The sequence below is a fragment of the Chiloscyllium punctatum genome, chromosome 35, assembly GCF_047496795.1.
Source record: "Chiloscyllium punctatum isolate Juve2018m chromosome 35, sChiPun1.3, whole genome shotgun sequence".
Lineage (NCBI taxonomy): Eukaryota > Metazoa > Chordata > Chondrichthyes > Orectolobiformes > Hemiscylliidae > Chiloscyllium > Chiloscyllium punctatum.
This window is the reverse complement of record NC_092773.1, coordinates 21,937,467-21,964,450: the sequence shown is the minus strand read 5'-3', so window position 1 is coordinate 21,964,450 and position 26,984 is coordinate 21,937,467. Positions and strand designations below refer to the sequence as shown.

The following is a 26,984-nucleotide window of genomic DNA, read 5'->3' as shown; positions in this document are numbered from 1 at the left end:
GAAAAAGGAACTTGCATTTATGGAGCGCCTATCAGCATTGCTTCACATCCCCGTGAATTAGCTTCCAGGTGTAAGTCACTGTTAGTCTGTCACGTTTGGGCCAATTTGTGCACAGGAAGGTTCCACAAACATCTCACTGGGGTAATTTTTGGTTTTAATTCACTTGTGGGTGTCACTGGCTGGCCATCATTTATTGCCCACCCTTGTTACCTTTGAATGAAGTAACGAGCCAAGTCATTTCAAAAGGCAGTTGCTGCGGGTCTGGAGTCACATGTCGGCCAGACCACATAAGGATGGCAGATTTCCCTCCCTGAAGGGCATGAGTGAACCAGGGTGGATTTTTCCTGACAATGGGCATCACTCCACTTGTAATTCTCGATTATTATTGAATTAAAATTCCTGCTGTGGCAGGATTTGAATCCAGATCCCCAAAGCATTACCTGCATTAATAGTCTAGCAATAATACCACGAGACCATCACCTCCTCTCTTCTGATATTGGTTCAGGGATACTGGGAGAGAACTCCTATTCGATACAATGACATTGGAGTCATTTAAACCCACAAGACAGCACCTCTGACAGTATAGCTCTCCCTCAGCGCTGCACTGGGAGAATCAGCCTTGATTTAGTGCTCAGGCCGTGGAGTTGTGAGTGCTTCCAACAGAGCCCTCTCTCACATGAGAGGCCCCACCTGCCCTGAGAATCATAGAATCCCGACAGTGCAGAAAGAGGCCATTCAGCCCATCGAGTGCACACTGACCCTCCGAAGAGCATCACCCCGTTCCCGCATTTCCCATAGGTGACCCACCTAGCCTGCAAATCCCTGGACATTACGGAGCAATTTAGCACGGCCAATCCACCCTAACCTGCACCTCTGTGGACTGCAGGAGGAAACTGGAGCACCCGGAGGAAACGCTGGCAGACACGGGGAGAATGTGCAAAATCCCCACAAAGCAGCCTGAAGTCGAACCCCCAGGTCCCGAGCGCAGTGAGGCATCAGTGCTAATTGCTGAGCCGTCCAAAAGATTTCTGGGTGCAGCAAAATGGGATTCGGATGGAAAAGTGTTGGCAAAAGATCCTTTCCACTTAGAGCTCCCCCCAGCCAATGTCTGTCCCTCATCAAACACCCAGTCGTGGTGTTATTTCTCTTTGTGGGAGCTTGATGTGTGTAATTTGGCTGTCAATGTCCTACCTTATAACAGGAACAGCGCATCATTAAAAAATAGTATCTCAGCGGAAGTTCACGTGTTTTGAGACATCTGCTGGTCGTGAATATGCAGCGTCATGCAAGCTCCTGCCTTTCTTCCATCCTCCTCCCACCATCTTCCTGTCTACTACAACCAGTAGTGACTGTCGCTGCATGGTGAAACCCCTCACTGACAGAGTCAGAGCGTCATACAGCACGGAAACAAATCCTTTGGTCCAACCAGTCCACGCCGAGTAACATCTCAAACTAAACTGGTCCCACCTGCATGTGTTCGGCCCATATCCCTCCAAACCTTTCCTATCCATGTACTTCCCGAAATGTCTTTGAAATGTTATAACTATACCCACATCCATGTCTTCCTCTGGAAGTTCATTCCACATAAAAACCATTCTCGGTGTAAAAGAATTGCATCTCATGTCCTTTTTAGAATCTTTCTCCTCTCATCTTAAAAATATGCCCCCGAGTCCTGAAATCCCTGACCCTCGGGGAAAGACACCTGCCATTCATTTGATCTCTACCCCTCATTATTTTATAAACCTCAATAAGGCCACACTTCGACCTCCAGTGAAAAATGTTCCAGCCTCTGCTCATAACTCAAACCCTCCATTTCCAGTAACATTCTGGTAAACATCTTCTGAGCCCTATCCAGCTGAATAATATCCTTCCGATAACAGGGTGACCAGAACTGGACACAGTACTCCAGTACAACTTCAACATAACGTCCCTGTTCCTACGCTCAAAGGTCTGAGGATGAAAGCATGCACGCTAGCCAGTGGTTAGCACCGCTGCCTCACAGTACCAGGGACCTGGGTTTGATTCCACCCTCAGGGGACTGTCTGTGTGGAGTTTGCACATTCTCTCTGTGCATGCGTGAGTTTACTCTGGTTTCCTCCCACAATCCCAAGATGTGCAGATTAGGTGAATTGGCCATGCTAAATTGCGTGTAAGTGTTCAGCGATGTGTAGGCTAGATGCATGGGTCAGGGGTAAATGTAGGGTAGGGAAATGGTTTTGGGTGGGATACTCTTCAGAGGGTTGGTGTGGAATTATTGGGCCGGAGGGCCTGTTTCCACACTGGAGGGATTCTAGGAAACATCCTATCGACATTTGATGCAAACTTCAAAGGATTATGTACCTGAACCCGAAGTTCTCTCTGTTCTACAGCACTACCCAAGACGTCACAATTAACTGTATGAGTCCTGCCCTTGTTTGTTTGACCAAAATGCAACAACTGGCACTTATCCAAATTAAACTCCAACTGCGACACCTCAGCCCATTGACCTGAATGATAAAGATCTCTTTGTAATCTCAGCTGACTTCTTTTGCTGTTCACTGGGCCACCAGTTGTGGTGTATTCAACAAACGTACTAACCCTACCTTCTACATTCCTATCGAAATCATTTATATAATTGACAGCCAAACATTAATCGCTGTTGGAGGGTAACTGGGAACACGAGTTGCAGAAGGCAGCATTCCCTCGATCCAGGGGCTGAGGAGTTGGCTTTCGGCCGAGGGAACTGAGGCACGAGTGACCAGAAACAAAAAAAAATGCTGAACTTTTCGTACATTTTTAAAAAAAAAATAGATTCTCGGCCCAGCCATTTCCAAGGAAACAGGAAGTTTAGAAGCAAATGGCCTGACCGTCCTGAAGCGAGAAGCACACTATCCACCTGCTGGTATCCATACTCTGGCTGACCAATCGCAAGAGGGGGAGTTCCGGGCGAGGAGACGTTCCTATCCATTTGCTGCTGAAGAATTCGAATCAAATGAAATCCCCCCTTGTCCTGGTGCAGTGTTTTCCAAACAGGTGACTCTGTCTGACAACGTTCTCCATTCGCGCTGTCAATTTTTATTGTTTCCTTAACCCCTGCAATTTTAGCAACTGTCTCAGTGGCTGACCGTTTCTCTCCCCTTTTCCAGATGCAGTGTGACCTGTTCGAGGACCAAGTGAGTACTTCTCTCCGCCCCCGCCCCCCTCCCCAGCTGTTCAGCGTTTCCTTCTCCACATTTGCATGGGACGTTTGGAGGGCACGGGGCCACCCTGCTCAGCTCATGGCTGCAAGCCCAGGACCCGAGAGACTAGAGATTTGATTGGTTCAAGATGCCGCAGAAAATTACATCTTTGAGTGCAGTGATGATCAAAAGCAAAGTGCAAATTCTCAATTTTTTCTTTCAGTCAGAAGTCACGTGGCACCAGGTTATAGTCCAGCAGCTTTATGTAAGATTGCAAGCTTTTGGAGCCCTGCTCCTTCATCAGGCGAAGTGGAGGGAGACGCACAGGCACAGAATATATAGGCGGAGAGATCATGGCAAGATAATTGCAGGTAGTTCAGAATACCAACAGATAGTGTGAGTGGAGTGTTGACAGGCTGAATAACAAGTCTTTGCAGATAACCAAGAGTTCAGGAGATTAATAGAAACGGTTATGAGTAAGCTGTTGCCAGCTGAATAGCCAGTGAAGGGATTAACTCATTAATTAAGGCAGAGGAATAATTACAAATAATCGAAAATAAGGTGGTGTGAGAGACAAACCGATTAGCTGCAGTAACATCACAGTCACATGACGAGGGTAATAAGCAATCTAAAACTATGCAAACTAATTCGGGCAGAGAGATAATCACGTAATCAAGGTAATGGTGTCAAAACAGGATAGATTTTACCAACACAGATCAGGGTGGTGTTATATATTTTTTAAATCTTCCATGGGATGTGGCTGTCGAAGGCAAGGCTGCCATTTATTGCCCAATCCTAACTGCCCTTGAACTGAGTGGCTTACCAAGCTGTTGGAGAGGGCAGTTAAGAGTCAAACATGGGCCTGGAGTCACATGCAGGCCAGGCCCGGTAAGATGTCGATCCTGGTGGGCACTAATGAGAATCAGTGATTGTTCTCCTAGTCATGGTTACCTTTCGATTCCAGATTGTGTTAATGACTTCCAGTGGTTAGCGCTGCTGCCTCACAGCGCCAGGGACCTGGGTTCGATTTGAGCCTCAGTCTGCGTGGAGTTTGCACATACGCCCCCGTGTCTGTGTGGGTTTCCTCCCACAGACCAAAGCTGTGCTGGTTAGGTGGGTTGGCCATGCTAACTTGCCTATCGTGTCCAGGGATGTGCAGGCTAGGTGGATTAGCCATGGGAAGTGGGGAGTTATGGGGTGGCCTGCTCTTTGAAGGGTCAGAGTGGGATGAATGACCTGCTTCCACTTGGTCGGATTCTATGAATAGAATTGATTAACTAATTGGACGTGGAGAGACCCATGGCTCTCCAACACATTACCCTGATTTACTAACCAGTGATATTACAACTGTGCCACCATTTCTCCCAGTGTTACAGAGCTTTGTATAAAATAGCTTAGCATCAACTACCAGGGGATGGTACTAGAACAAGGGAGGGGAACTGGCAGTGATAAGATTCTGGTGAGCTGTCTTTCTGCCAATCTTGTTGCTGGGCACAGTCACGGCAGGTCAAGTGTGAATTGCAGGGTGCCCACAAAAGCACTGCCCTCTCTCTGCCCTGCAGGATCGGCCCACCCTCCGGAAGACGTTGAAGAAAACCCGGAAATTCATGGTGGACGGCGTGGAGGTCAGCGTCACAACCTCGAAGGTGGTCAGCGAGGATGACAAGAAGGACCGAGACATGCGGTCAGCCAGGTAAGGAGCCCGCAACACCGTGATCGTTTCAGCCCCCAAAAACCATGTCTCCTTCCCCCTCTCCTCCTGTCCAGGGGCTCGGAGTGGTAAGACACGCTGCAGGGCAGCTGGAGGGATGGAGCTCGTTCACCGAGGGGCTGAGTGGCTTTCTCCTGTCCCCTTGTGTCACTTCTGTGTAACTCATTGATGTGGATCAGTTGACAATTTCTGAAGCATAGCCAGGAAGCTCTTTCTCTGCTCTCCACCCAACTTATAGGAACGCAGGTGCAGGAGGAGGCCATTCAGCCCCTCGTGACAATTCCGTCATTCAACGAGACCATGGCTGATCTGTGGTCTCAAACTCCAGACTCGAGATCACATATCTCTTTGCTCAATAAAATCTTCGATTTAAAATGAACAACTGGATCCACTGCTGGTTGTGGAAGAGAGTTCCAAATCGCTACCACCCTCTGTGTATGGAGAAGGGCTCCCCAACATCTCTCCTGAACAGTTCCGCCCTAATTCTCAGTCTCTGCTCCCTCATTTTGGAATCTTCGACCAGTGGAAATGGTTTATGTTTATTGGCCCTGTCTTTGCCTGGATGTGGAACTTGTTAGAAGGCAGGAACTCCCATGCCCTCTACCCCCATCTGGTACCCGTAGCCCTTCCTCTTGTCAGGCCAGGCATTCGGAGGTGTAACGGGCGGCACAGTGGCTCAGTGGTTAGCACAGCTGCCTCACGGCGCCAGGGACCCAGGTTCAATTCCAGCTTCAGGAGATTGTCTGCATGGAGTTTGCACGTTCTCCCCAGTGTCTGCATGGGTTTCCGCCAACAGTCCAAAGATGCGCAAGTTCGGGTTGGATTGGCCGTGCTGAATTGTCCTGTAGTGCCCAGGAATGTGCAGGCCAGATGGATTAGTCATGGGGGGACTTGCAGGAATAGGGTAGGGGGTGGGTCTGGGTGGGATGTCCTTCGGAGGGTCGGTGTGGACTCAATGGGCCGAAGGGCCTGCTTTCACGCTGGAGGGATTGTGTGATTCTAACCTGATTTGCAACAGGCGACAGGAGCTACGGGAACTCCGACTCTTGCAGAAAGAGGAGCAGCGTCTGCAAAGCCAACTCGACCAGAAGCTGCAGCAACAACGCGAGCACATGATCCGCCAAATTGAGCAGGAAATGATGGTGAGCCAGACAGCGGGATAGGGGAGCGGCTGGACCAGACGGGTGGGGGAGATGGGTGTACGCGGTGTGAGCATTGTTTGCTGAGGGAGAAGCTGGTGGGCTCCAGGTGTGCATTTCCTGCTGGAAGCCACTTTGTGTGAAGCTTGAGCCTCATCACTCTGACTGACCCTCTCAGCCTCACCACAGTCTTTCCTTCTAACCCTAACCTTCAAACGTAGGTGGATATTATCTAACTGTTCGCTCCCCCTTCACCTCAACACCATGCTTGTTAGAGAGTGGAAGGAGCTTTACTCTGTATCTAACTCAGTGCAGTCCCTGTCCTGGGAGTGTTTGATGGGGGACAGTGTAGAGTGAGCTTTACTCTGTATCTAACCCCGTGCTGTCCCTGTCCTGGGAGTGTTTGATGGGGGACAGTGTAGAGTGAGCTTTACTCTGTATCTAACCCCGTGCTGTCCCTGTCCTGGGAGTGTTTGATGGGGGACAGTGTAGAGAGAGCTTTACTCTGTATCTAATCCGTGCTGTCCCTGTCCTGGGAGCGTTTGATGGGAGACAGTGTAGAGAGAGCTTTACTCTGTATCTAACCCCGTGCTGTTCATGTCCTAGGAGTGTTTGATGAGGGGTAGGTGTAGAGAGAGCTTCACTCTATATCTAACCCCAGGCTATCCCTGTGCTGCGAGTGTTTGATGGGGGACAGTGTAGAGAGAGCTTTACTCTGTATCTAACCCCGTGCTGTCCCTGTCCTGGGAGTGTTTGATGGGGGACAGTGTAGAGAGAGCTTTACTCTGTATCGAACCCCGTGCTGTCCCTGTCCTGGGAGTGTTTGATGGGAGACACAGTGTAGAGGGAGCTTTACTCTGTATCTAACCCTGTGCTGTCCCTGTCCTGGGTGTGTTTGATGGGGACAGTGTAGAGAGAGCTTTACTCTGTATCTAACCCCGTGCTGTCCCTGTCCTGGGAGTGTTTGATGGGGGACAGTGTAGAGAGAGCTTTACTCTGTATCTAACCCCGTGCTGTCCCTGTCCTGGGAGTGCTTGATGGGGGACAGTGTAGAGAGAGCTTTACTCTGTATCTAACCCCATGCTGTCCCTGTCCTGGGAGTATTTGATGGGGGACAGTGCAAAGGGAGCTTTACTCTGTAGGTAACCTGGAGATTTATCCACCTTTATGCATTTTAAGACATCCAGCACTTCCTCCTCTGTGATATGGACATTTTTCAAGATGTCACCATCTATTTCCCGACATTCTATATCTTCCAAGTCCTTTTCCACAGTAAACACTTATGCAAAATACTCGTTTAGTATCTCCCCATCTCCTGTGGCTCCACACAAAGGCTGCCTTGCTGATCTTTGAAAGGCCCTATTCTCTCCCTAAGACCTGATCAGGTGTACCTTAGATCTCAGTGGGAAGCTAGAGAAGTGATTGCTGGGCCTCTTACTGAGATATTTGTATCATCGATAGTCACAGGTGAGGTGCCGGAAGACTGGAGGTTGGCAAACGTGGTGCCACTGTTTAAGAAGGGTGGTAAAGACAAGCCAGGGAACTATAGACCAGTGAGCCTGACCTCGGTGGTGGGCAAGTTGTTGGAGGGAATCCTGAGGGACAGGATGTACATGTATTTGGAAAGGCAAGGACTGATTAGGGATAGTCAACATGGCCTTGTGCGTGGGAAATCATGACTCACAAACTTGATTGAGTTTTTTGAAGAAGTAACAAAGAGGATTGATGAAGGCAGATCGGTAGATGTGATCTATATGGACTTCAGTAAGGCGTTCAACAAGGTTCCCCATGGGAGACTGGTTAGCAAGGTTAGATCTCACGGAATACAGGGAAAACTAACCATTTGGATACAGAACTGGCTCAAAGGTAGGAGACAGAGTGTGGTGGTGGAGGGTTGTTTTTCAGACTGGAGACCTGTGACCAGTGGAGTGCCACAAGGATCGGTGCTGGGTCCTCTACTTTTCATCATTTATATAAATGAGTTGGATATGAGAATAAGAGGTGTAGTTGGTAAGTTTGCTGATGACAACAAAATTGGAGGTGTAGTGGACAGCAAAGAAGGTTACTTCAGATTCCAACAGGATCTTGATCAGATGGGCCAATGGGCTGAGAAGTGGCAGATGGAATTTAATTCAGATAAATGCGAGGTGCTGCATTTTGGGAAAGCAAATCTTAGCAGGACTTATACACTTAATGGTAAGGTCCTAGGGAGGGTTGCTGAACAAAGAGACCTTGGAGTGCAGGTTCATAGCTTCTTGAAAGTGGAGTCGCAGGTCGATAGGATAGTGAAGAAGGCGTTTGGTATGCTTTCATTTATTGGTCAGAGTTTTGAGTACAGGAGTTGGGAGGTCATATTGCAACTGTACAGGACATGGGTTAGGCCACTGTTGGAATATTGCGTGCAATTCTGGTCTCCTTCCTATCGGAAAGATGTTGTGAAACTTGAAAGGGTTCAGAAAGGATTTACAAGAATGTTGCCAGGGTTGGAGGATTTGAGTACAGAGAGGATGAATAGGCTATGGGCAGTTTTCCCTGGAGCGTCGGAGGCTGAGGGGTGACTTTATAGAGGTGTGTAAATTCATGAGAGGCATTGATATGAAAAATAGACAAAGTCTTTTCTCTGGGTCGGGGAGTCCAGAACTAGAGGGGCATAGGTTTAGGGTGAGAGGGGAAAGATATAAAAGAGACCTAAGGGGCAACTTTTTCACACAGAGGGTGGTACGTGTATGGAATGAGCTGCCAGAGGATGTGGTGGAGGCTGGTACAATTGCAACATTTAAGAGGCATTTGGATGGGTATATGAATAGGAAGGGTTTGGAGGGATATGGGCCAGGTGCTGGCAGGTGGGACGAGGTTGGGTTGGGATATCTGGGTCAGCATGGACGGGTTGGGCCGAAGGGTCTGTTTCCGTGCTGTACATCTCTATAACTCTATGAACCCCATACTGACCCTGTCCTGAGGAGTGTGTAATGGGAAGGTGGGGGGGGGAGTAGAGCAAGCTTTCCTCCGTATCTAACCCTGGGAGTGTGTGATGGGGAGGAGGTAGAGAGAGCTTTCCTCTGTATCTAACCCTGGGAGTGTGTGATGGGGAGGAGGTAGAGAGAGCTTTCCTCTGTATCTAACCCTGGGAGTGTGTGATGGGAGGAGGTAGAGAGAGCTTTCCTCTGTATCTAACCGTGTGAGTGTGCAATGGAGAGGGGGTAGAGAGAGCTTTCCTCTGTATCTAACCCTGGGAGTGTGTGATGGGGAGGGGGGGGGGGAAGAGAGAGCTTTCCTCTGTATCTAACCGTGGGAGTGTGTGATGGGGAGGGGGTAGAGAGAGCTTTCCTCTGTATCTAACCGTGGGAGTGTGTGATGGGGAGGAGGTAGAGAGAGCTTTCCTCTGTATCTAACCCTGGGAGTGTGCGATGGGGAGGGGGTAGAGAGAGCTTTCCTCTGTATCTAACCGTGGGAGTGTGTGATGGGGAGGGGGTAGAGAGAGCTTTCCTCTGTATCTAATCCTGGGAGTGTGTGATGGGGAGGGGGTAGAGAGAGCTTTCCTCTGTATCTAAACGTGGGAGTGTGTGATGGGGAGGGGGTAGAGAGAGCTTTCCTCTGTATCTAACCGTGGGAGTGTGTGATGGGGAGGGGGTAGAGGGAGCTTTCCTCTGTATCTAACCGTGGGAGTGTGTGATGGGGAGGGGGTAGAGAGAGCTTTCCTCTGTATCTAACCGTGGGAGTGTGTGATGGGGAGGGGGTAGAGAGAGCTTTCCTCTGTATCTAACCGTGGGAGTGTGTGATGGGGAGGGAGTAGAGAGAGCTTTCCTCTGTATCTAACCGTGGGAGTGTGTGATGGGGAGGGGGTAGAGGGAGCTTTGCTCTGTATCTAACCGTGGGAGTGTGTGATGGGGAGGGGGTAGAGAGAGCTTTCCTCTGTATCTAACCGTGGGAGAGTGCGATGGGGTGAGGGTAGAGAGAGCTTTCCTCTGTATCTAACCATGGGAGTGTGTGATGGGGAGGGGGTAGAGAGAGCTTTCCTCTGTATCTAACCGTGGGAGTGTGTAATGGGGAGGGGGTAGAGAGAGCTTTCCTCTGTATCTAACCCTGGGAGTGTGTGATGGGGAGGGGGTAGAGAGAGCTTTCCTCTGTATCTAACCGTGGGGGTGTGTGATGGGGAGGGGGGAGAGAGAGAGCTTTCCTCTGTATCTAACCCTGGGAGTGTGTGATGGGGAGGGGGTAGAGAGAGCTTTCCTCTGTATCTAACCCTGGGAGTGTGTGATGGGGAGGGGGTAGAGAGAGCTTTCCTCTGAATCTAACCGTAGGAGTGTGTGATGGGGAGGGGGTAGAGAGAGCTTTCCTCTGTATCTAACCGTGGGAGTGTGTGATGGGGAGGGGGGAGAGAGAGCTTTCCTCTGTATCTAACCGTGGGAGTGTGTGATGGGGAGGTGGGGTAGAGAAAGCTTTCCTCTGTATCTAACCCTGGGAGTGTGTGATGGGGAGGGGGGGTAGAGAGAGCTTTCCTCTGTATCTAACCCTGGGAGTGTGTGATGTGGAGGGAGTAGAGAGAGCTCTCCTCTGTATCTAACCGTGGGAGTGTGTGAAGGGGAGGCAGTAGAGAGAGCTCTCCTCTGTATCTAACCGTGGGAGTGTGTGATGGGGAGGGGGTAGAGAGAGCTTTCCTCTGTATCTAACCCTGGGAGTGTGTGATGGGGAGGGAGTAGAGAGAGCTCTCCTCTGTATCTAACCGTGGGAGTGTGTGATGGGGAGGGGGTAGAGATAGCTTTCCTCTGTATCTAACCCTGGGAGTGTGTGATGGGGAGGGGGTAGAGAGAGCTTTCCTCTGTATCTAACCGTGGGAGTGTGTGATGGGGAGGGGGTAGAGAGAGCTTTCCTCTGTATCTAACCCTGGGAGTGTGTGATGGGGAGGGAGTAGAGAGAGCTCTCCTCTGTATCTAACCGTGGGAGTGTGTGATGGGGAGGGGGTAGAGAGAGCTTTCCTCTGTATCTAACCCTGGGAGTGTGTGATGGGGAGGGGGTAGAGAGAGCTTTCCTCTGTATCTAACCCTGGGAGTGTGTGATGTGGAGGGGGGGGGGTAGAGAGAGCTTTCCTCTGTATCTAACCGTGGGAGTGTGTGATGGGGAGGGGGTAGAGAGAGCTTTCCTCTGTATCTAACCGTGGGAGTGTGCGATGGGGAGGGGGTAGAGAGAGCTTTCCTCTGTATCTAACCCTGGGAGTGTGTGATGGGGAGGGGGTAGAGAGAGCTTTCCTCTGTATCTAACCGTGGGAGTGTGTGATGGGGAGGGGGTAGAGAGAGCTTTCCTCTGTATCTAACCCTGGGAGTGTGCGATGGGGAGGGGGTAGAGAGAGCTTTCCTCTGTATCTAACCCTGGGAGTGTGCGATGGGGAGGGGGTAGGGAGAGCTTTCCTCTGTATCTAACCCTGGGAGTGTGTGATGGGGAGGGGGTAGAGAGAGCTTTCCTCTGTATCTAACCCTGGGAGTGTGCGATGGGGAGGGGGTAGAGAGAGCTTTCCTCTGTATCTAACCCTGGGAGTGTGCGATGGGGAGGGGGTAGAGAGAGCTTTCCTCTGTATCTAACCGTGGGAGTGTGCGATGGGGAGGGGGTAGAGAGAGCTTTCCTCTGTATCTAACCCTGGGAGTGTGTGATGGGGAGGGGGTAGAGAGAGCTTTCCTCTGTATCTAACCCTGGGAGTGTGCGATGGGGAGGGGGTCGAGAGAGAGCTTTCCTCTGTATCTAACCCTGGGAGTGTGTGATGGGGAGGGGGTAGAGAGAGCTTTCCTCTGTATCTAACCGTGGGAGTGTGTGATGGGGAGGGGGTAGAGAGAGCTTTCCTCTGTATCTAACCGTGGGAGTGTGTGATGGGGAGGGGGTAGAGAGAGCTCTCCTCTGTATCTAACCGTGGGAGTGTGTGATGGGGAGGGGGTAGAGAGAGCTTTCCTCTGTATCTAACCCTGAGAGTGTGTGATGGGGAGGGGGTAGAGAGAGCTTTCCTCTGTATCCAACCGTGGGAGTGTGTGATGGGGAGGGGGTAGAGAGAGCTTTCCTCTGTATCTAACCCTGGGAGTTTGTGATGGGGAGGGGGGGGAGAGAGCTTTCCTCTGTATCTAACCGTGGGAGTGTGTGATGGGGAGGGGGTAGAGAGAGCTTTCCTCTGTATCTAACCCTGGGAGTGTGTGATGGGGAGGGGGTAGACAGAGCTTTCCTCTGTATCTAACCCTGGGAGTGTGTGATGGGGAGGGGGTAGAGAGAGCTTTCCTCTGTATCTAACCCTGGGAGTGTGTGATGGGGAGGAGTGGGAGAGAGAGCTTTCCTCTGTATCTAACCCTGGGAGTGTGTGATGGGGAGGGGGTAGAGAGAGCTTTCCTCTGTATCTAACCCTGGGAGTGTGTGATGGGGAGGGGGTAGAGAGAGCTTTCCTCTGTATCTAACCATGGGAGTGTGTGATGGGGAGGAGTGGGAGAGAGAGCTTTCCTCTGTATCTAACCCTGGGAGTGTGTGATGGGGAGGGGGTAGAGAGAGCTTTCCTCTGTATCTAACCCTGGGAGTGTGTGATGGGGAGGAGTGGGAGAGAGAGCTTTCCTCTGTATCTAACCCTGGGAGTGTATGATGTGGAGGGGGTAGAGAGAGCTTTCCTCTGTATCTAACCCTGGGAGTGTGTGATGGGGAGGGGGGGGTAGAGAGAGCTTTCCTCTGTATCTAAGCCTGGGAGTGTGTGATGGGGAGGGGGTAGACAGAGCTTTCCTCTGTATCTAACCCTGGGAGTGTGTGATGGGGAGGGGGTAGAGAGAGCTTTCCTCTGTATCTAACCGTGGGAGTGTGCGATGGGGTGAGGGTAGAGAGAGCTTTCCTCTGTATCTAACCATGGGAGTGTGTGATGGGGAGGAGTGGGAGAGAGAGCTTTCCTCTGTATCTAACCCTGGGAGTGTGTGATGGGGAGGGGGTAGAGAGAGCTTTCCTCTGTATCTAACCCTGGGAGTGTGTGATGGGGAGGAGTGGGAGAGAGAGCTTTCCTCTGTATCTAACCATGGGAGTGTGTGATGGGGAGGGGGTAGAGAGAGCTTTCCTCTGTATCTAACCCTGGGAGTGTGTGATGGGGAGGGGGTAGAGAGAGCTTTCCTCTGTATCTAACCCTGGGAGTGTGTGATGGGGAGGGGGTAGAGAGAGCTTTCCTCTGTATCTAACCCTGGGAGTGTGTGATGGGGAGGGGGTAGAGAGAGCTTTCCTCTGTATCTAACCCTGGGAGTGTGTGATGGAGAGGGGGTAGAGAGAGCTTTCCTCTGTATCTAACCATGGGAGTGTGTGATGGGGAGGAGTGGGAGAGAGAGCTTTCCTCTGTATCTAACCCTGGGAGTGTGTGATGGGGAGGGGGTAGAGAGAGCTTTCCTCTGTATCTAACCCTGGGAGTGTGTGATGGGGAGGGGGTAGAGAGAGCTTTCCTCTGTATCTAACCGTGGGAGTGTGTGATGGGGAGGGGGTAGAGAGAGCTTTCCTCTGTATCTAACCCTGGGAGTGTGTGATGGGGAGGGGGTAGAGAGAGCTTTCCTCTGTATCTAACCCTGGGAGTGTGTGATGTGGAGGAGGGGGGAGAGAGAGCTTTCCTCTGTATCTAACCCTGGGAGTGTGTGATGGGGAGGGGGTAGAGAGAGCTTTCCTCTGTATCTAACCCTGGGAGTGTGTGATGGGGAGGGGGTAGAGAGAGCTTTCCTCTGTATCTAACCCTGGGAGTGTGTGATGTGGAGGAGGGGGGAGAGAGAGCTTTCCTCTCCTGTATGTTCCCTGTGTTTTTTATACCTGGACAGAATAAGAAGCAATATTATGACAATGAGATTGAGAACCTGGATCGACATTACAGACAGATGATTGATCGATTGGAACAAGACTATGCCAACCGTCTGCGCGATGAAGCAAAACGCCTGAAAGCACAGCAAGCGAAAGAATTCGCAAAACAACGGCAATCACTGAAGGACAAAAAGCAAGTAAGAGTTTCTTTATCACCTTTACTTTGCTTTTATTTAAATGTTACTGCACAGGCCATTGACACACATTCCAGCTAAACCTTTCAGTTCTGAGTAAAGGTCTCTCTACACTGCCCCCATCAAACACTCCCAGGACAGGGACAGCACAGGGTTAGATACAGAGTAAAGCTCTCTCTACACTGTCCCCCCATCAAACACTCCCAGGACAGGGACAGCACGGGGTTAGATACAGAGTAAAGCTCTCTCTACACTGTCCCCCATCAAACACTCCCAGGACAGGGACAGCACAGGGTTAGATACAGAGTAAAGCTTCCTCTACACTGTCCCCCATCAAACACTCCCAGGACAGGGACAGCACGGGGTTAGATACAGAATAAAGCTAACTCTACACTGTCCCCCATCAAACACTCCCAGGACAGGGACAGCATGGGGTTAGATACAGAGTAAAGCTCTCTCTACACTGTCTCCCCATCAAACACTCCCAGGACAGGGACAGCACGGGGTTGGATACAGAGTAAAACTCCCTCTACACTGTCCCCATCAAATACTCCCAGGACAGGGAGAGCGTGGGGTTAGATACAGAGTAAAGCTCTCTCGATACTGTCCCCCCATCAAACACTCCCAGGACAGGGAGAGCGTGGGGTTAGATACAGAGTAAAGCTCCCTCTACACTGTCCCCCATCAAACACTCCCAGGACAGGGAGAGCGTGGGGTTAGATACAGAGTAAAGCTCTCTCGACACAGTCCCCCATCAAACACTCCCAGGACAGGGACAGCACGGGGTTAGATACAGAGTAAAGCTCCGTCTATACTGTCCCCCCATCAAACACTCCCAGGACAGGGACAGCATGGAATTAGATACAGAGTAAAGCTCTCTCTACACTGTCCCCCATCAAACACTCCCCAGGACAGGGACAGCACGGGGTTAGATACAGAGTAAAGCTCACTCTACACTGTCCCCGATCAAACACTCCCAGGACAGGGACAGCACGGGGTTAGATACAGAGTAAAGCTCCCTCTACACTGTCCCCCCATCAAACACACCCAGGACAGGGACAGCACGGGGTTAGATACAGAATAAAGCTAACTCTACACTGTCCCCCATCAAACACTCCCAGGACAGGGACAGCATGGGGTTAGATACAGAGTAAAGCTCTCTCTACACTGTCTCCCCATCAAACACTCCCAGGACAGGGACAGCACGGGGTTGGATACAGAGTAAAGCTCCCTCTACACTGTCCCCATCAAACACTCCCAGGACAGGGAGAGCGTGGGGTTAGATACAGAGTAAAGCTCCCTCTACACTGTCCCCCATCAAACACTCCCAGGACAGGGAGAGCGTGGGGTTAGATACAGAGTAAAGCTCTCTCGACACAGTCCCCCATCAAACACTCCCAGGACAGGGACAGCACGGGGTTAGATACAGAGTAAAGCTCCGTCTATACTGTCCCCCCATCAAACACTCCCAGGACAGGGACAGCATGGAACTAGATACAGAGTAAAGCTCTCTCTACACTGTCCCCCATCAAACACTCCCCAGGACAGGGACAGCACGGGGTTAGATACAGAGTAAAGCTCACTCTACACTGTCCCCGATCAAACACTCCCAGGACAGGGACAGCACGGGGTTAGATACAGAGTAAAGCTCTCTCGACATTGTCCCCCCATCAAACACTCCCAGGACAGGGAGAGCGTGGGGTTAGATACAGAGTAAAGCTCTCTCGACACTGTCCCCCCATCAAACACTCCCAGGACAGGGAGAGCGTGGGGTTAGATACAGAGTAAAGCTCTCTCTACACTGTCCCCCATCAAACACTCCCCAGGACAGGGACAGCACGGGGTTAGATACAGAGTAAAGCTCCCTCTACACTGTCCTCCCATCAAACACTCCCCAGGACAGGGACAGCACAGGGTTAGATACAGAGTAAAGCTCTCTCTACACTGTCCCCCATCAAACACTCCCAGGACAGGGACAGCATGGGGTTAGATACAGAGTAAAGCTCCCTCTACACTGTCCCCCATCACACACTCCCAGGACAGGTTGCACTGTCCCTATCAACACTCCCAGTCTAGGTAAAACATGGTGGGAAGGCTCTCCCAAAGTATTTGTCCCCAGGCTGGCTCCTTCACGCTGTTGTATATTTCACCTGCATGGCTGGGGGTACCAATAGGTTCATCGTTAAACATTTCCCCACTCACACGTCACTAGTTCAAAACTCAAAAACCCTAACTTCAAAACAAATGACATTAAGATCTATTTGTACATATATCTCAAAGTCTGCAACACCAGGGTTACTTTTGCGTTATTCCCAGGAACAAGAATTCATCCAGAAGCAACAACAGGAGCTGAATGAGAGACTTCAAATGATTGTTCAGGAACGGAAGACCAAAATATCCTCCACAGACTTTGAGCGGCTGATGAGGGGACAGCAGCTCAAGAGAGGTGAGAACTCGCAGCTACAAAGGGTAATTAGATCCTTCGAAATCCAGGTCAACCAGCCGATGTTGCAGTCCCCCAACACAGACAGTGGGGGCACTGCCTTGATAAATGATTGTTGTTGTCACACAGCGCAGTGCACTCAAAGGTTTGGAAAAGTTCATGACTCTTGGTGAGATGTGAAAACAGATTCATAATCAGAAAGGGGATTTGAGAATTATGGGGCAAGTGGAGTTGAGGATTATCAGGTCAGGCATAATCTCGTGGAATGGTGGAGCAGACTCGATGGGCTGAATGGCCTATTCTGCTCCGATGTCTTGAAGTTGCAGAGATTGGATTTCAAATCAACAAATGCATAAAGGCGGTTTCCACGGTTGGGTGAGGAATTTCACATGGTGTTGCAATACTCGTGCCTTGAAAGCACACTGGTCAGCTGGAGGAGAGTTTGAAATGACACAACTTATGAAGTATAGAGATCAGTCAGTCAGTCAAGAGTGTTCCCAGAACACTGCACCCACCCACATAGACACACACAGAAACACATACAGATACGCACACACAGAGACACGCACATTCACACACACGCAAACACATATACGCGCAAACTCACACACACACACACACACACACACAAATGTTTTAAATGCTCACATGTGGCAATGGTGCTGGTTTGCCTGTCTGGATAGTTTACCATATCTCCTGTCTTCCCTGTTCTCTTCCCATCTCCTTCCTATATCTTTCTCCCCTATCACTCTGCCCAATCTCTCTCCCCTGTCTCTTTCTGTCCCCTGTCTCTGTCCCCGTCTCTCTCTATCTCTCTCCTTGCCTACCTCTTTGCCCTGTCTTTCCCCTTATCTCTCTGCCCTGTCTTTACCCCTTGTCTCTCTCCCTCCCATCACTCTCCCCTGTTTCTCCCGTCTCTGTCCCCGTCTCTTCTCTCCCCGTCTCTCTCCCTGTTTCTCCTCGTCTCTCTCTCTCTCTCTCCCCCATGTCTCTGTCTCTCCCCCTCCCCTATTTCTTGTTCTCCCCCGTTTTTCCACTGTCTTTCTCTCCCCTCACTCTTTCCTCCACCTGTCTCTCTCTGTCTCCCCTGTCCCCCTCATCTCTTTCCCCTGTCTCTCCCCCATCTGTCTCTCCCCTGTGTCTGTCCTCCCTCTCTCTCTCTCTCTCTTTCTCTCCATCCTGTGTGCTGTAGAGCGTGAGGCAGTGGTCTGGGATGTGGAGCAGCGCCACCTCCAGGAAAAATACTATCTGTTCAAGCAGCAGGTCAAGGAGCAGTGCTCGCTACAGAGGCAGCTGTTGTTAAAGAGACACGACAAGGTGAGCCAGTGATACCGGGAATCCCAGCGATGGGGATTCAGTTCCGTCCGTGCTGGGCCTCCTCAGGATTTGAGCTGAGGTGGGTCTGGCTGAACCTGGATCCAAATGGCTGTCAGTGTCGCTGGCTGTCTCTTCAAATAGACTCATAGAGGTGTACAGCACGGAAACAGACCCTTCGGTCCAACCCAGATATCCCAACCCAATCTAGTCCCACCTGCCAGCACCCGGCCCATATCCCTCCAAACCCTTCCTATTCATATACCCATCCAAATGCCTCTTAAACGTTGCAATTGTACCAGCCTCCACCACTTCCTCTGGCAGCTCATTCCATATACGTACCACCCCCTGTGCGAAAAGGTTGCCTCTTAGGTCTCTTTTATATCTTTCCCCTCTCACCCTAAACCTTTACCCTCTAGTTCTGGACTCCCCCACCCCAGAGAAAAGACTTTATCTATTTATCAAATCTGTGCCCTTCAGGACTTTATAAACCTCTTTCAGGTCACCCCTCAGCCTCCAACGCTCCAGGCAAAACAGCCCCAGCCCATTCAGCCTCTCCCTGTAGCTCAAACCCTCCAACCTTGGCAAGATTCTTGGGAATCTTTTCTGAACCCTTTCAAGTTTCCGATCGGAAGGAAACCAGAATTGCACGAAATCTCCTTAACCACAGTGTACAGAGGCACACACCGGGGTGCCCGTTTCACATTGGTGTGTGTAGCTGTCATCGCTGATGGGCCTCTGCTGTCTCTATCCAGCCCTCGACTGGCTGCGCTTGGGGCAGTGCCCTGTTTTTGCCACACCTCAGTGCCAAGCGATGCCCCTTGTCGCCACCCTGTGTTGGCATAATCTGGTGCATTCCTGATTCCTGCCCATCCGACGGGACTCCACCAGCTGGGTGTGGAAAGGGTGTCTCTTGTTCTGGGAAAATCTAGAACTCGGGGTCCCTGTTAAAAAGCCCCCATTTAAAACAGAGGTGAGGATACTCTTTCGGATGCCGTTGACTTGCCATCTCTAATTGCCCACCGTAACCTCCCCGTTGAGAAGGTGGGGGTGAGCCTCCTTCTTGAGCTGCTGCAGTCTGTGTGTTGTAGGGACCCCCACCGCACAGCGCTGTTACGGAGGGGGTTCCAGGATTTTGACCCAGTGACACTGAAGGAACGATTGAGTATGCACTGTCCTCTGAGACAGTCCTGGGAAGCCACTCAGTCCAAGGGACGGACAACAAACGTTGACCTTAAAAGGATAAAATAAAGTGGTCTTGTGCACCCATCCAGACCACTCCCCCAACATGTTGCCCCCACAGCTGTTCCTGCCTTTGTGCTCCCCTGCCAGAGAGGCAGGCCATTGGTCAGCCTAAAATATGCCAAACAATGTGGTGCTCCAAAAGCACAGCCAGTCAGGCAGCATCTGAGGAGCAGGAGAGTCGATGTTTTGAGCATAAGCTCTTCTTTCCTGATAAAGCCGGGGGGAGGCGAGTCGTTGTTCGGGAATCTCTGTGGGAAGAGTGGAAGGAGCCCGTTTTGCGACCCGCCATGATTCTCCTCATTTTCGGGTATGGGTCAGTGTAAAGAGCTGCTGCTTTCCCCTCTCTCGCAGGAGACGGAGAGAATGGCCCACGACCACAGCAACCTCCTCGAGGACCTGAGGAACCAGCAGGCACAGGAGAGGGCCCGACTGCCAAAGATGCAGCGCCAGGATGTCAAGGCCAGGCTGAACCTCTTCAAGCAGAGCCTGAAGATCAAGGCTGTTGGCGCGGTGGAGCAGAGGGAACTCGTCAAACAGGTCAGCCAATCCACCCCTACCTCTTACGCCTCTCCTTGTATCACAAGCCAAGAGTGACGAGCAGGGTGGAGTCTCAGACACATCTCCAAACTTGCCTGCAAAATAAAAAAAAGTTCGCATGCAGATGCAGCAAGTAATGATGGAGGCAAATGGAATGTCAGCCTCTATTGCAAGGGACTGTGGGAGTATACCGAAAGGTTGGGAAGTCTTGTGACATGGCGTTGGTGAGACTGCACCGAGAGTAACGCACGCAATTTCGGTCTCCTTGCTTAAGAAGGGATGTGCCTTGAATGCAGTTCAGATCGGCTGATTCTCGGGATTAAAAAGGGGTTTGTCTTCTGAGGCAAAAACAGGAATTGCTGGAAAAGCTCAGCAGGTCAGGCAGCACCTATGTCGAGAGAAATCAGAGTTAACGTTTGGGGCCCAGTGACCTTTCCTCAAAACACCTTTCTCTTCTGAGGAAGGACCTGGTCCGTACGTGTTGGAGCTTGAAAGAGTCATTGAAATGCCTGATCCTGAGGGATTAGGCAGGACTGGGCTGAGAGAATGTCTCTGGAACTAGGGGACGCGGTTCACAACATGGGTGAGGAGGTGGAGATATCTCAATTGAGACGGAGATGAGGAGGAGAATGGGCAGTGCAGTTCAGATCACCATCGGGTCAGTGGTGATCTTCTGGATGGGACAGTCTCCTCAAGGGGCTGAATGGCCAGGACTCCTGCTCCCTATGTTCTTACGAAGTAGCAATGCCTCATCGAGGAAATGTGGTGCAGGAAATCACTACCTGGAGCTCGGGGTTTTCTGTCCGAAACAGGCAGGTCACTGGAGGCTCAGGTCATCTGGTGGTGGACTCCCACTGAGCCCAGGAACATTACCATGGCCCCCCCCAACACCCTATGATGATGACAGCAAAGGCACATCAACATGGGAACTCACTGGATGGGGACATGGGAGCCAGACTGATTCCATATTCCCTCCCACTAGGGAAGCTGCCATCCTGGTCCAGACTGGCTGGGCCAAATAGCCTCATTTGGCATCTGCGCTACCCTAGTGTCCCTGTGGGAAACAGTTCAATACTTGTAACCTTGAGTGACCACCCCCCCCCCCCCCCCCCCCCAACACACACACACACACACACACACATACATACACACACGACACTCAGTACTACAGTTTGCCATATCCTTGTGACTTTTCCTGAGTAATTCTGGGAGTCTGCCTCTGTTCCTGATGGGCAGCTAACATCCACATTGGAACATCGCAGATGTCACAGTTTCAGGTCTTTCCAGACGGACTGGGGAATGGAAATAGGATTGGACGATGTTGATAATGTCCAGAGCGTGTACGTACGCATTTTTACAGACAGGATTATTGAAGGATCAGGGTGAGTATTAGTGGGAAGAGGTTAGGTTTATGGGATTAGTGCCAGTATGTGGTCTGGCACATTAACCAGGAAAGAGATAGATACGCAATGTCAAATCTTCATCTTCAAGATGTCAGTATTGGCCATTGACGTACTTAGTGCTGCCCAGTTATGGAATTGCCTGAAATAGTGGACATTTTAGCCAGTCAGAGTTGACTTGCCAAACAGTCGGTGCCCTTTTCCCTGTACCATAAATTGTTGTGACTGGTTGAAATTTGACATTCTTGTGTGTGTGTGTCCTGACGAGTGCAGGAGGAAAATCGTTGATCGCGTGTCTCTCTTTTCCGTAAAGTTTAAGCACTGCAGCCCTGAACGATTGAGAGTGGAAATTAGTGAGACTGTAAGGGAGCTGATTCCCCATATCCGCGTTACGTTCGGGGCGATTAGACAGTACAGTCAGGTGTTCGAGTCAGCGTGAGGAAGTGTGCTGCATTCAGCAGGCTGGGTTTCTCTTCCGTCTACGGGATGTGTGCCATTGGCAAGATGGGCATTTCTGGCCAATCCCTAACTGCCCTTGACTGGGTGGCTTGCTCGGCCATTTCAGAGGGCAGCTGAGACCATGTTGCTGTGAGTCAGACTGGGCAAGGACACCAGGTGCTTTTCCCTAAAGGACATGTTATGGAATGGTTTCTGATAACAATCCCGTCGCTCCTTGGCTGCCGTTACTGAGAGAAACCTAATAACCTGTCCCGAAATGCACCTTGAACTAATATCGGCGGGTTCTCTTGCTAGTTTCTACTTCAGGAAGAGGTTCGTCAGAAAGAGGAGAGGCAACAGCAGCAGCAAAAACACGAGGTTCACCTCCAGGAGCTGCAGAGGCAGTGTGACAGCAACATGGTGGAGTTACAGCACCTTCAGGTAATTCACTACCAAGGCCCACAGAGGTGCCAGGACAATTTGATGAACTCCTTTCTCAGTTTTACACCTTCAGATAGATTGTGGCAGAGGTGGGGAGAGAGGTTGGGGAGCAGAGGTTGGGGAATGGTAAAGGAAGCCACAGAGAAGGTCTTTGTGATACTTGAAAGGGTTCACAAAAAATTTATAAGGATGTCGCCAGGGTCGGAGGGTTTGAGCTACAGGGAGAGGCTGAACAGGGTGGGGCTGTTTTCCCTGGAGCATCGGAGGCTGAGGGGTGACCTTATAGAGGTTTATGAAATCATGAGGGATGCAGATAGAGTGATTAGTCAAGGTCTATTTTCCCAGATGGGGGGATCCAAAATCCAAGAGGGCACAGGTTTAAGGTGAGAGAGAAAAGATTTAAAAGGGACCTGAGGCGCAACTAATTCACGTAGAGGGTGGTACGTGTTTGGAATGAGCTGCCAGAGGAAGTGGTGGAGGCTGGTACAATGACAGCATTTAAGAGGCATCTGGATGGGTATATGAATAGGAAGGGTTTGGAGGGATATGGGCCAAATGCTGGCAAATGGGACAGGATTAATTTAAAATATCTCTTTGGCATGGGCAAGTTGGACTGAAGGTCTGTTTCCGTGCTGTACATCTCTATGATTAAGTTGGGAAAGAGTCCGTCACGCTGGCACATTGCTCCATACACTGTTGTTTCACAGCTTGTCCTTTGTAGTTCCTCAGTCAAAATCTGGGAACTCCCTCAAGGACTGCATAATTGAAACACTGTACAGCAAAGAGATTCACTGAAGGCGGCTCACCCCTCCCCCACCCGCCTTCTCAAAAGGTGGGAGAGCAGAGCCAACCTGGCCAGCACCTCTCATTGACCGTGTGGCCAACAGAAAGAACTGGCCATCACAGCTTACCATGGCATTAACCTCTGAGTGTCTTCAGAGTCTGGGGGAATCAGACCATTGAGAAGCTCTGTTGGGATAGAACCCAACCCAGAGGGAACCTCAAATGGACAGCTCCATCTGACACCTAACTTGTTCAAAGCTAAACATAGAAACGCATCCAGTCGGCTCAGGTGACTGAGTTCTTTGCTCCTTTCCTCAGAGTGAGAAACTGAGCCTCTTGGTCAGTCGGGAGCGAGAGAAGTTGAAGACTCTCGATGAGGAACACACAATGGAACTGAAGGAATGGAGGGAGAGGCTTGTGTCTCGCAAAGAGGTAAATATTACAAACACACACGCACACATCCTGACACACAGTCACACAATACTGACACACACACAAATAAACACACACGGTCACACGCATACTGGCACACATGCAGACATACTGGCAAGTACACACACACTGACACACGCACACAGATACTGAACACACGCTGACACACACAAACACACACATGTGCACACAGTCACACACATACTGACACACACACAGTCACACATACTAACACACATAAATAAACGCACACACTGACACACGCACACAGATACTGACACACACGCTGACACACACAAACACACACATGTGCACAGTCACACACATACTGACACAGTCACACATACTAACACACATAAATAAACGCACACACTAACACATACACAGTCACACACATACACAGAAATAAATACACACATTGACACATACACTGACACACACACAAATAAACACATACACTGACACACACGCACACACAGTCTCATGCACAGTCTCACACACAAGCACACAGTCTTACGCACATACACACACACACACTCGTTACTCATTCTCCTCTGAGTGCCGACCTCATCAGAATGCCCTTGATTTTAATCACTCAACCATTGCTGGCCATCCTTCAACCTTCCTTGGCCTTAAGCTCTGAAACTCCCCCCTCGCCAACTCTCTACCTCACTGTAAGAGTAACTAGGCTAGGACGAGTCTCCTGTCTTTTCCCCTTAGCCCTCCAATGGCATCCTTCCTCAGAGCTGATTGTCTAAGCTAACGGTCAGCCCATTCTCATGCCTCCTTACATGGCAGGGGGACTTGTTATCTGTTAACGCTTGCACCTCTCCATTCCCAAAGTACTCCCAAGTGTTTGCTGAAAAGGATATATAAATCCAAGTTGTTATTGTTTGGAGTATTGCGTCAGATCAATGTGGCAACCCATTCAGAGGGATGTCACATTCAGCCAACCGGAACCCTGTAAGCCCAGGAAAATCAAACATCACCCCAGCCCACCCCATCTCTCTGCGAAAGGAGCAAACTCCCCACAGAGTCTTGCAGCTTTGGAGGCTGGGCAAGGCACCAGGCCAATGCAAAGCTGCTTTGTTTTCCCAAGCGGTATAACGGATCGCTCCTCAAAAGGTAATCTCCGAAGAGCTGAGCTATCCCCACATGCATTGGAAAGGGCCTCACTAAAACTTTGTCCCTGATGACCTCTTTACCTCCAGGCCCACCTGAAATAATTCCAGAGAGGCCAATAGCATGTCGCCAAGTCACCCTTTATTTATGTGCAGAGAGTCCCTGATACAGAGCCAACTCTTAGAGTGAACAGAACCTCTGACCCTTCTGTTTGTGTCTGTCAGCCAGGGCTCCCTGATTGGACCTGGTGAACAGCCCCAGTTGGGGAACTCAGATTCTATGAGGTCTGCCTGTCTGACCGGGTCACAATCGCTACACACCCTTGGGTTTGGAGCCAGAGGAGGTGTTAGCTTGGTGGTGTTATGACTGGTCTGCTAATCCAGACACCCAGGGAATGTTCTGGGGACCTGGGTTCGAATCCCAGATGGTGGCATTTGAATTCAGTAAAAATCTGGAACTAAGAATCTCTTGAGGACCTCGGTCAATATTCGGAAAAATCCATCTGGTTCGCTAATGCCCTTTCGGGAAGGAAATCTGGTCTTGACCAGAGCAATGTGAGTCTTGACCCACAGCGATGTGGTTGACTCTTAATTGCCCTCTGGACATTGAAGAATGGGTAATAAATGCTGGCCTAGCCAGTGATGCCCTAATCCCGTGAGTAAATTAAAAAAGAAAGTATAGCCTTGACCGAACAGTGTCGAGGGGCTGAATGGCCTGCTCGTGTCCCAGCAGGGAGATATTGGGAAGTCGGGCCAGCATTCTGTCATGGCTGAGGGTCTGACTGTGATCTCCGATGCTGTGTCAGTATTCACTGGAGCTTTGCCTGGGTTATTACGTTTCTGCAGATCCTCGAGGAAGAGCTTACACGTAGACGCCAGCAGCAGGAGGTCACTTCCCGGCGGAGCAGCGAGCCAGACACCACCAAATCTTCGCTGCACAGGATCTCCCGGTTCTTCCCCCTCCCCAGCTTCCCGTCATAGGCAGCCTCCGGACACTAACTCGCACACTGCCGCTGGAGGATAAATGGAGGCCTTCGGTGTCTGGGTAACGAACCCCAACAATGGGTGGAAGGGTGGTGTCGTGGTAATGGGATGGTATCATCCAGACACCTGGGGAACAGGGGGGTTCGAATCCCAGCACAGCGTCTAGTGGCCCTTCCAATCAATAAATGTGAAATTGAAAGCGAGTCTGACCTTCCCTCCATCGTAAGGTTCGGAAGTGGGAATGTTCAGCACCATTCAGCATTCCTCAGACACTGAAGCAGTCCAAGTTTAAATACAAGATAAAATCCAGCCTTGGCCTGACAAGTGGCAAGTAACATTCGCACCACGTAAGTGCCAGGCAATGAACATCACCAGTACGAGAGAATCTAACCACCACCCCTTGACATTCAATGGTGTTAACATCACTGAATCACACCCCCATTATCAACATTCTGGGGGTTATCAGTGATCAGAAACTCAACTGGACCAGCCCCACATAAACACAGTGGCTACAAGAGCAGGTGAGATGCTCAGAATCCTGGAGCATGTAGCTCCCTAAAGCCTGTCCACCATTGACACGAGTCTGGAGCGTGTGATGGAATATGCCACACATGACCTGGATGGGGGCCGTTCCAACAACACTCAAGAAGCTCGACACCATCCAAGACAAAGCAGCCCCCGCTTGATTGGCATCACACCCATAAACATCCACTTCCTCCACCACAGACACCCAGTAGCAGCAGATGCAGATGGACTGCATCAATTTACCAAGGCTCCTCAAACAGCAAACCCATTTGGAGGACCATGGGAACACCACTCCCTGCAATTTCCCCTATGAGCCAGTCACCATCCTGACTTGGAAACCTGTCAGCCGTCCCTTCAGTGACGCTGGGTCAGAATCCTCGAACTCCCTCCCTAAGGGGGGAGTGTGGGGGGTCCCTACACCACACGGGACTGCAGCAGTTCAAGGAGGCAGCTCACCCCCACCTTCCCAACATGGCGTAAGGGGGCAGGGCAATAAATCCTGGGCCCAGCCAGTGATGTTTACATCCTATGAGTGAATTTTTAAAAAAGTGTTGACTGGTAACTGTCCTCCAAAGTGGCCTAGTGAGTTCAAAGGCAATTAGCGATGAGTAACAAATCCTGCCCTTGCCAGGAGCGCCCATGTTCCATCCAAGAATATATCTTTTTGAAATCACTTCCCTACGTTCTTCTCAAACAAATTTTAGGAATGCTAGAGATGGCTTAAATATTCTAAGTAAGCCATACAATTTTATTGTACGAAAGACAATGCCGGAGCAGTGTCAGGGGAGGGAAGAGGAGACTGCGTCAGCACATATAGGTTTAAGTGAATGATCACAGCCCCAGGTCACACCCCACCAAGCCAAGGTAGAAATTGTGACAGCTGTTGGCCCAGAGAGTTCCCTTGCATTGAGGAGATAACCTTGTCTCAGTCGTTCCAATCATTCATCAATTCCCACTTTCCACAAATAAAGTACTTTTCTGTGAAGCTTCTTTCCGAATTGTTAGTGTTATTGTGTACAGATGTAAATAAAATGCAATTGACCCTTGGTATGTCTGATTTGTGTGGGGCTAATGCAGGCTTATACACAGGGCCTGTACGTTTACTGGATTTCTGCTATTCTCTCTCTCTCGCTCGACAAGTAAGCAGCAACACTCACGCTCCAACAATAAAGGAAAATTGGGTTTCTCTTGTGAGCCAGTTGTGATTCTGTGGGTAGCACGCATGGGTAGCATCACAATGTGGGTTCAAGTCCTACTTGAAGAGCACAGAAATCAAGACTGATGCTCCATTGCAGTGCGGACAGAGTGCTGCTCTCTCAGAGGCAAAGAAACCCAGAAAT

The 26,984-nt window shown here is 50.4% G+C and overlaps 1 protein-coding gene across 1 annotated transcript in view; it reads left to right on the top strand.

Annotated features, from left to right (window-relative positions):
• The window catches only part of LOC140459768 (STE20-like serine/threonine-protein kinase), a 56,728-nt gene extending 30,022 nt beyond the window's left edge, over window positions 1-26,706 (top strand). Inside the window, exons 10-20 of the mRNA XM_072554285.1 lie at window positions 2,791-3,012; window positions 3,126-3,152; window positions 4,721-4,851; window positions 5,888-6,011; window positions 13,808-13,984; window positions 16,298-16,427; window positions 17,617-17,741; window positions 19,335-19,520; window positions 21,674-21,799; window positions 22,901-23,014; window positions 24,982-26,706. Coding sequence (XP_072410386.1) covers window positions 2,791-3,012; window positions 3,126-3,152; window positions 4,721-4,851; window positions 5,888-6,011; window positions 13,808-13,984; window positions 16,298-16,427; window positions 17,617-17,741; window positions 19,335-19,520; window positions 21,674-21,799; window positions 22,901-23,014; window positions 24,982-25,116 — 1,497 coding nt within the window. The 3' untranslated portion in view covers window positions 25,117-26,706. The remainder of the gene's footprint in view (window positions 1-2,790; window positions 3,013-3,125; window positions 3,153-4,720; window positions 4,852-5,887; window positions 6,012-13,807; window positions 13,985-16,297; window positions 16,428-17,616; window positions 17,742-19,334; window positions 19,521-21,673; window positions 21,800-22,900; window positions 23,015-24,981) is intronic.
• The last annotated feature ends 278 nt before the right edge of the window (window positions 26,707-26,984 follow it).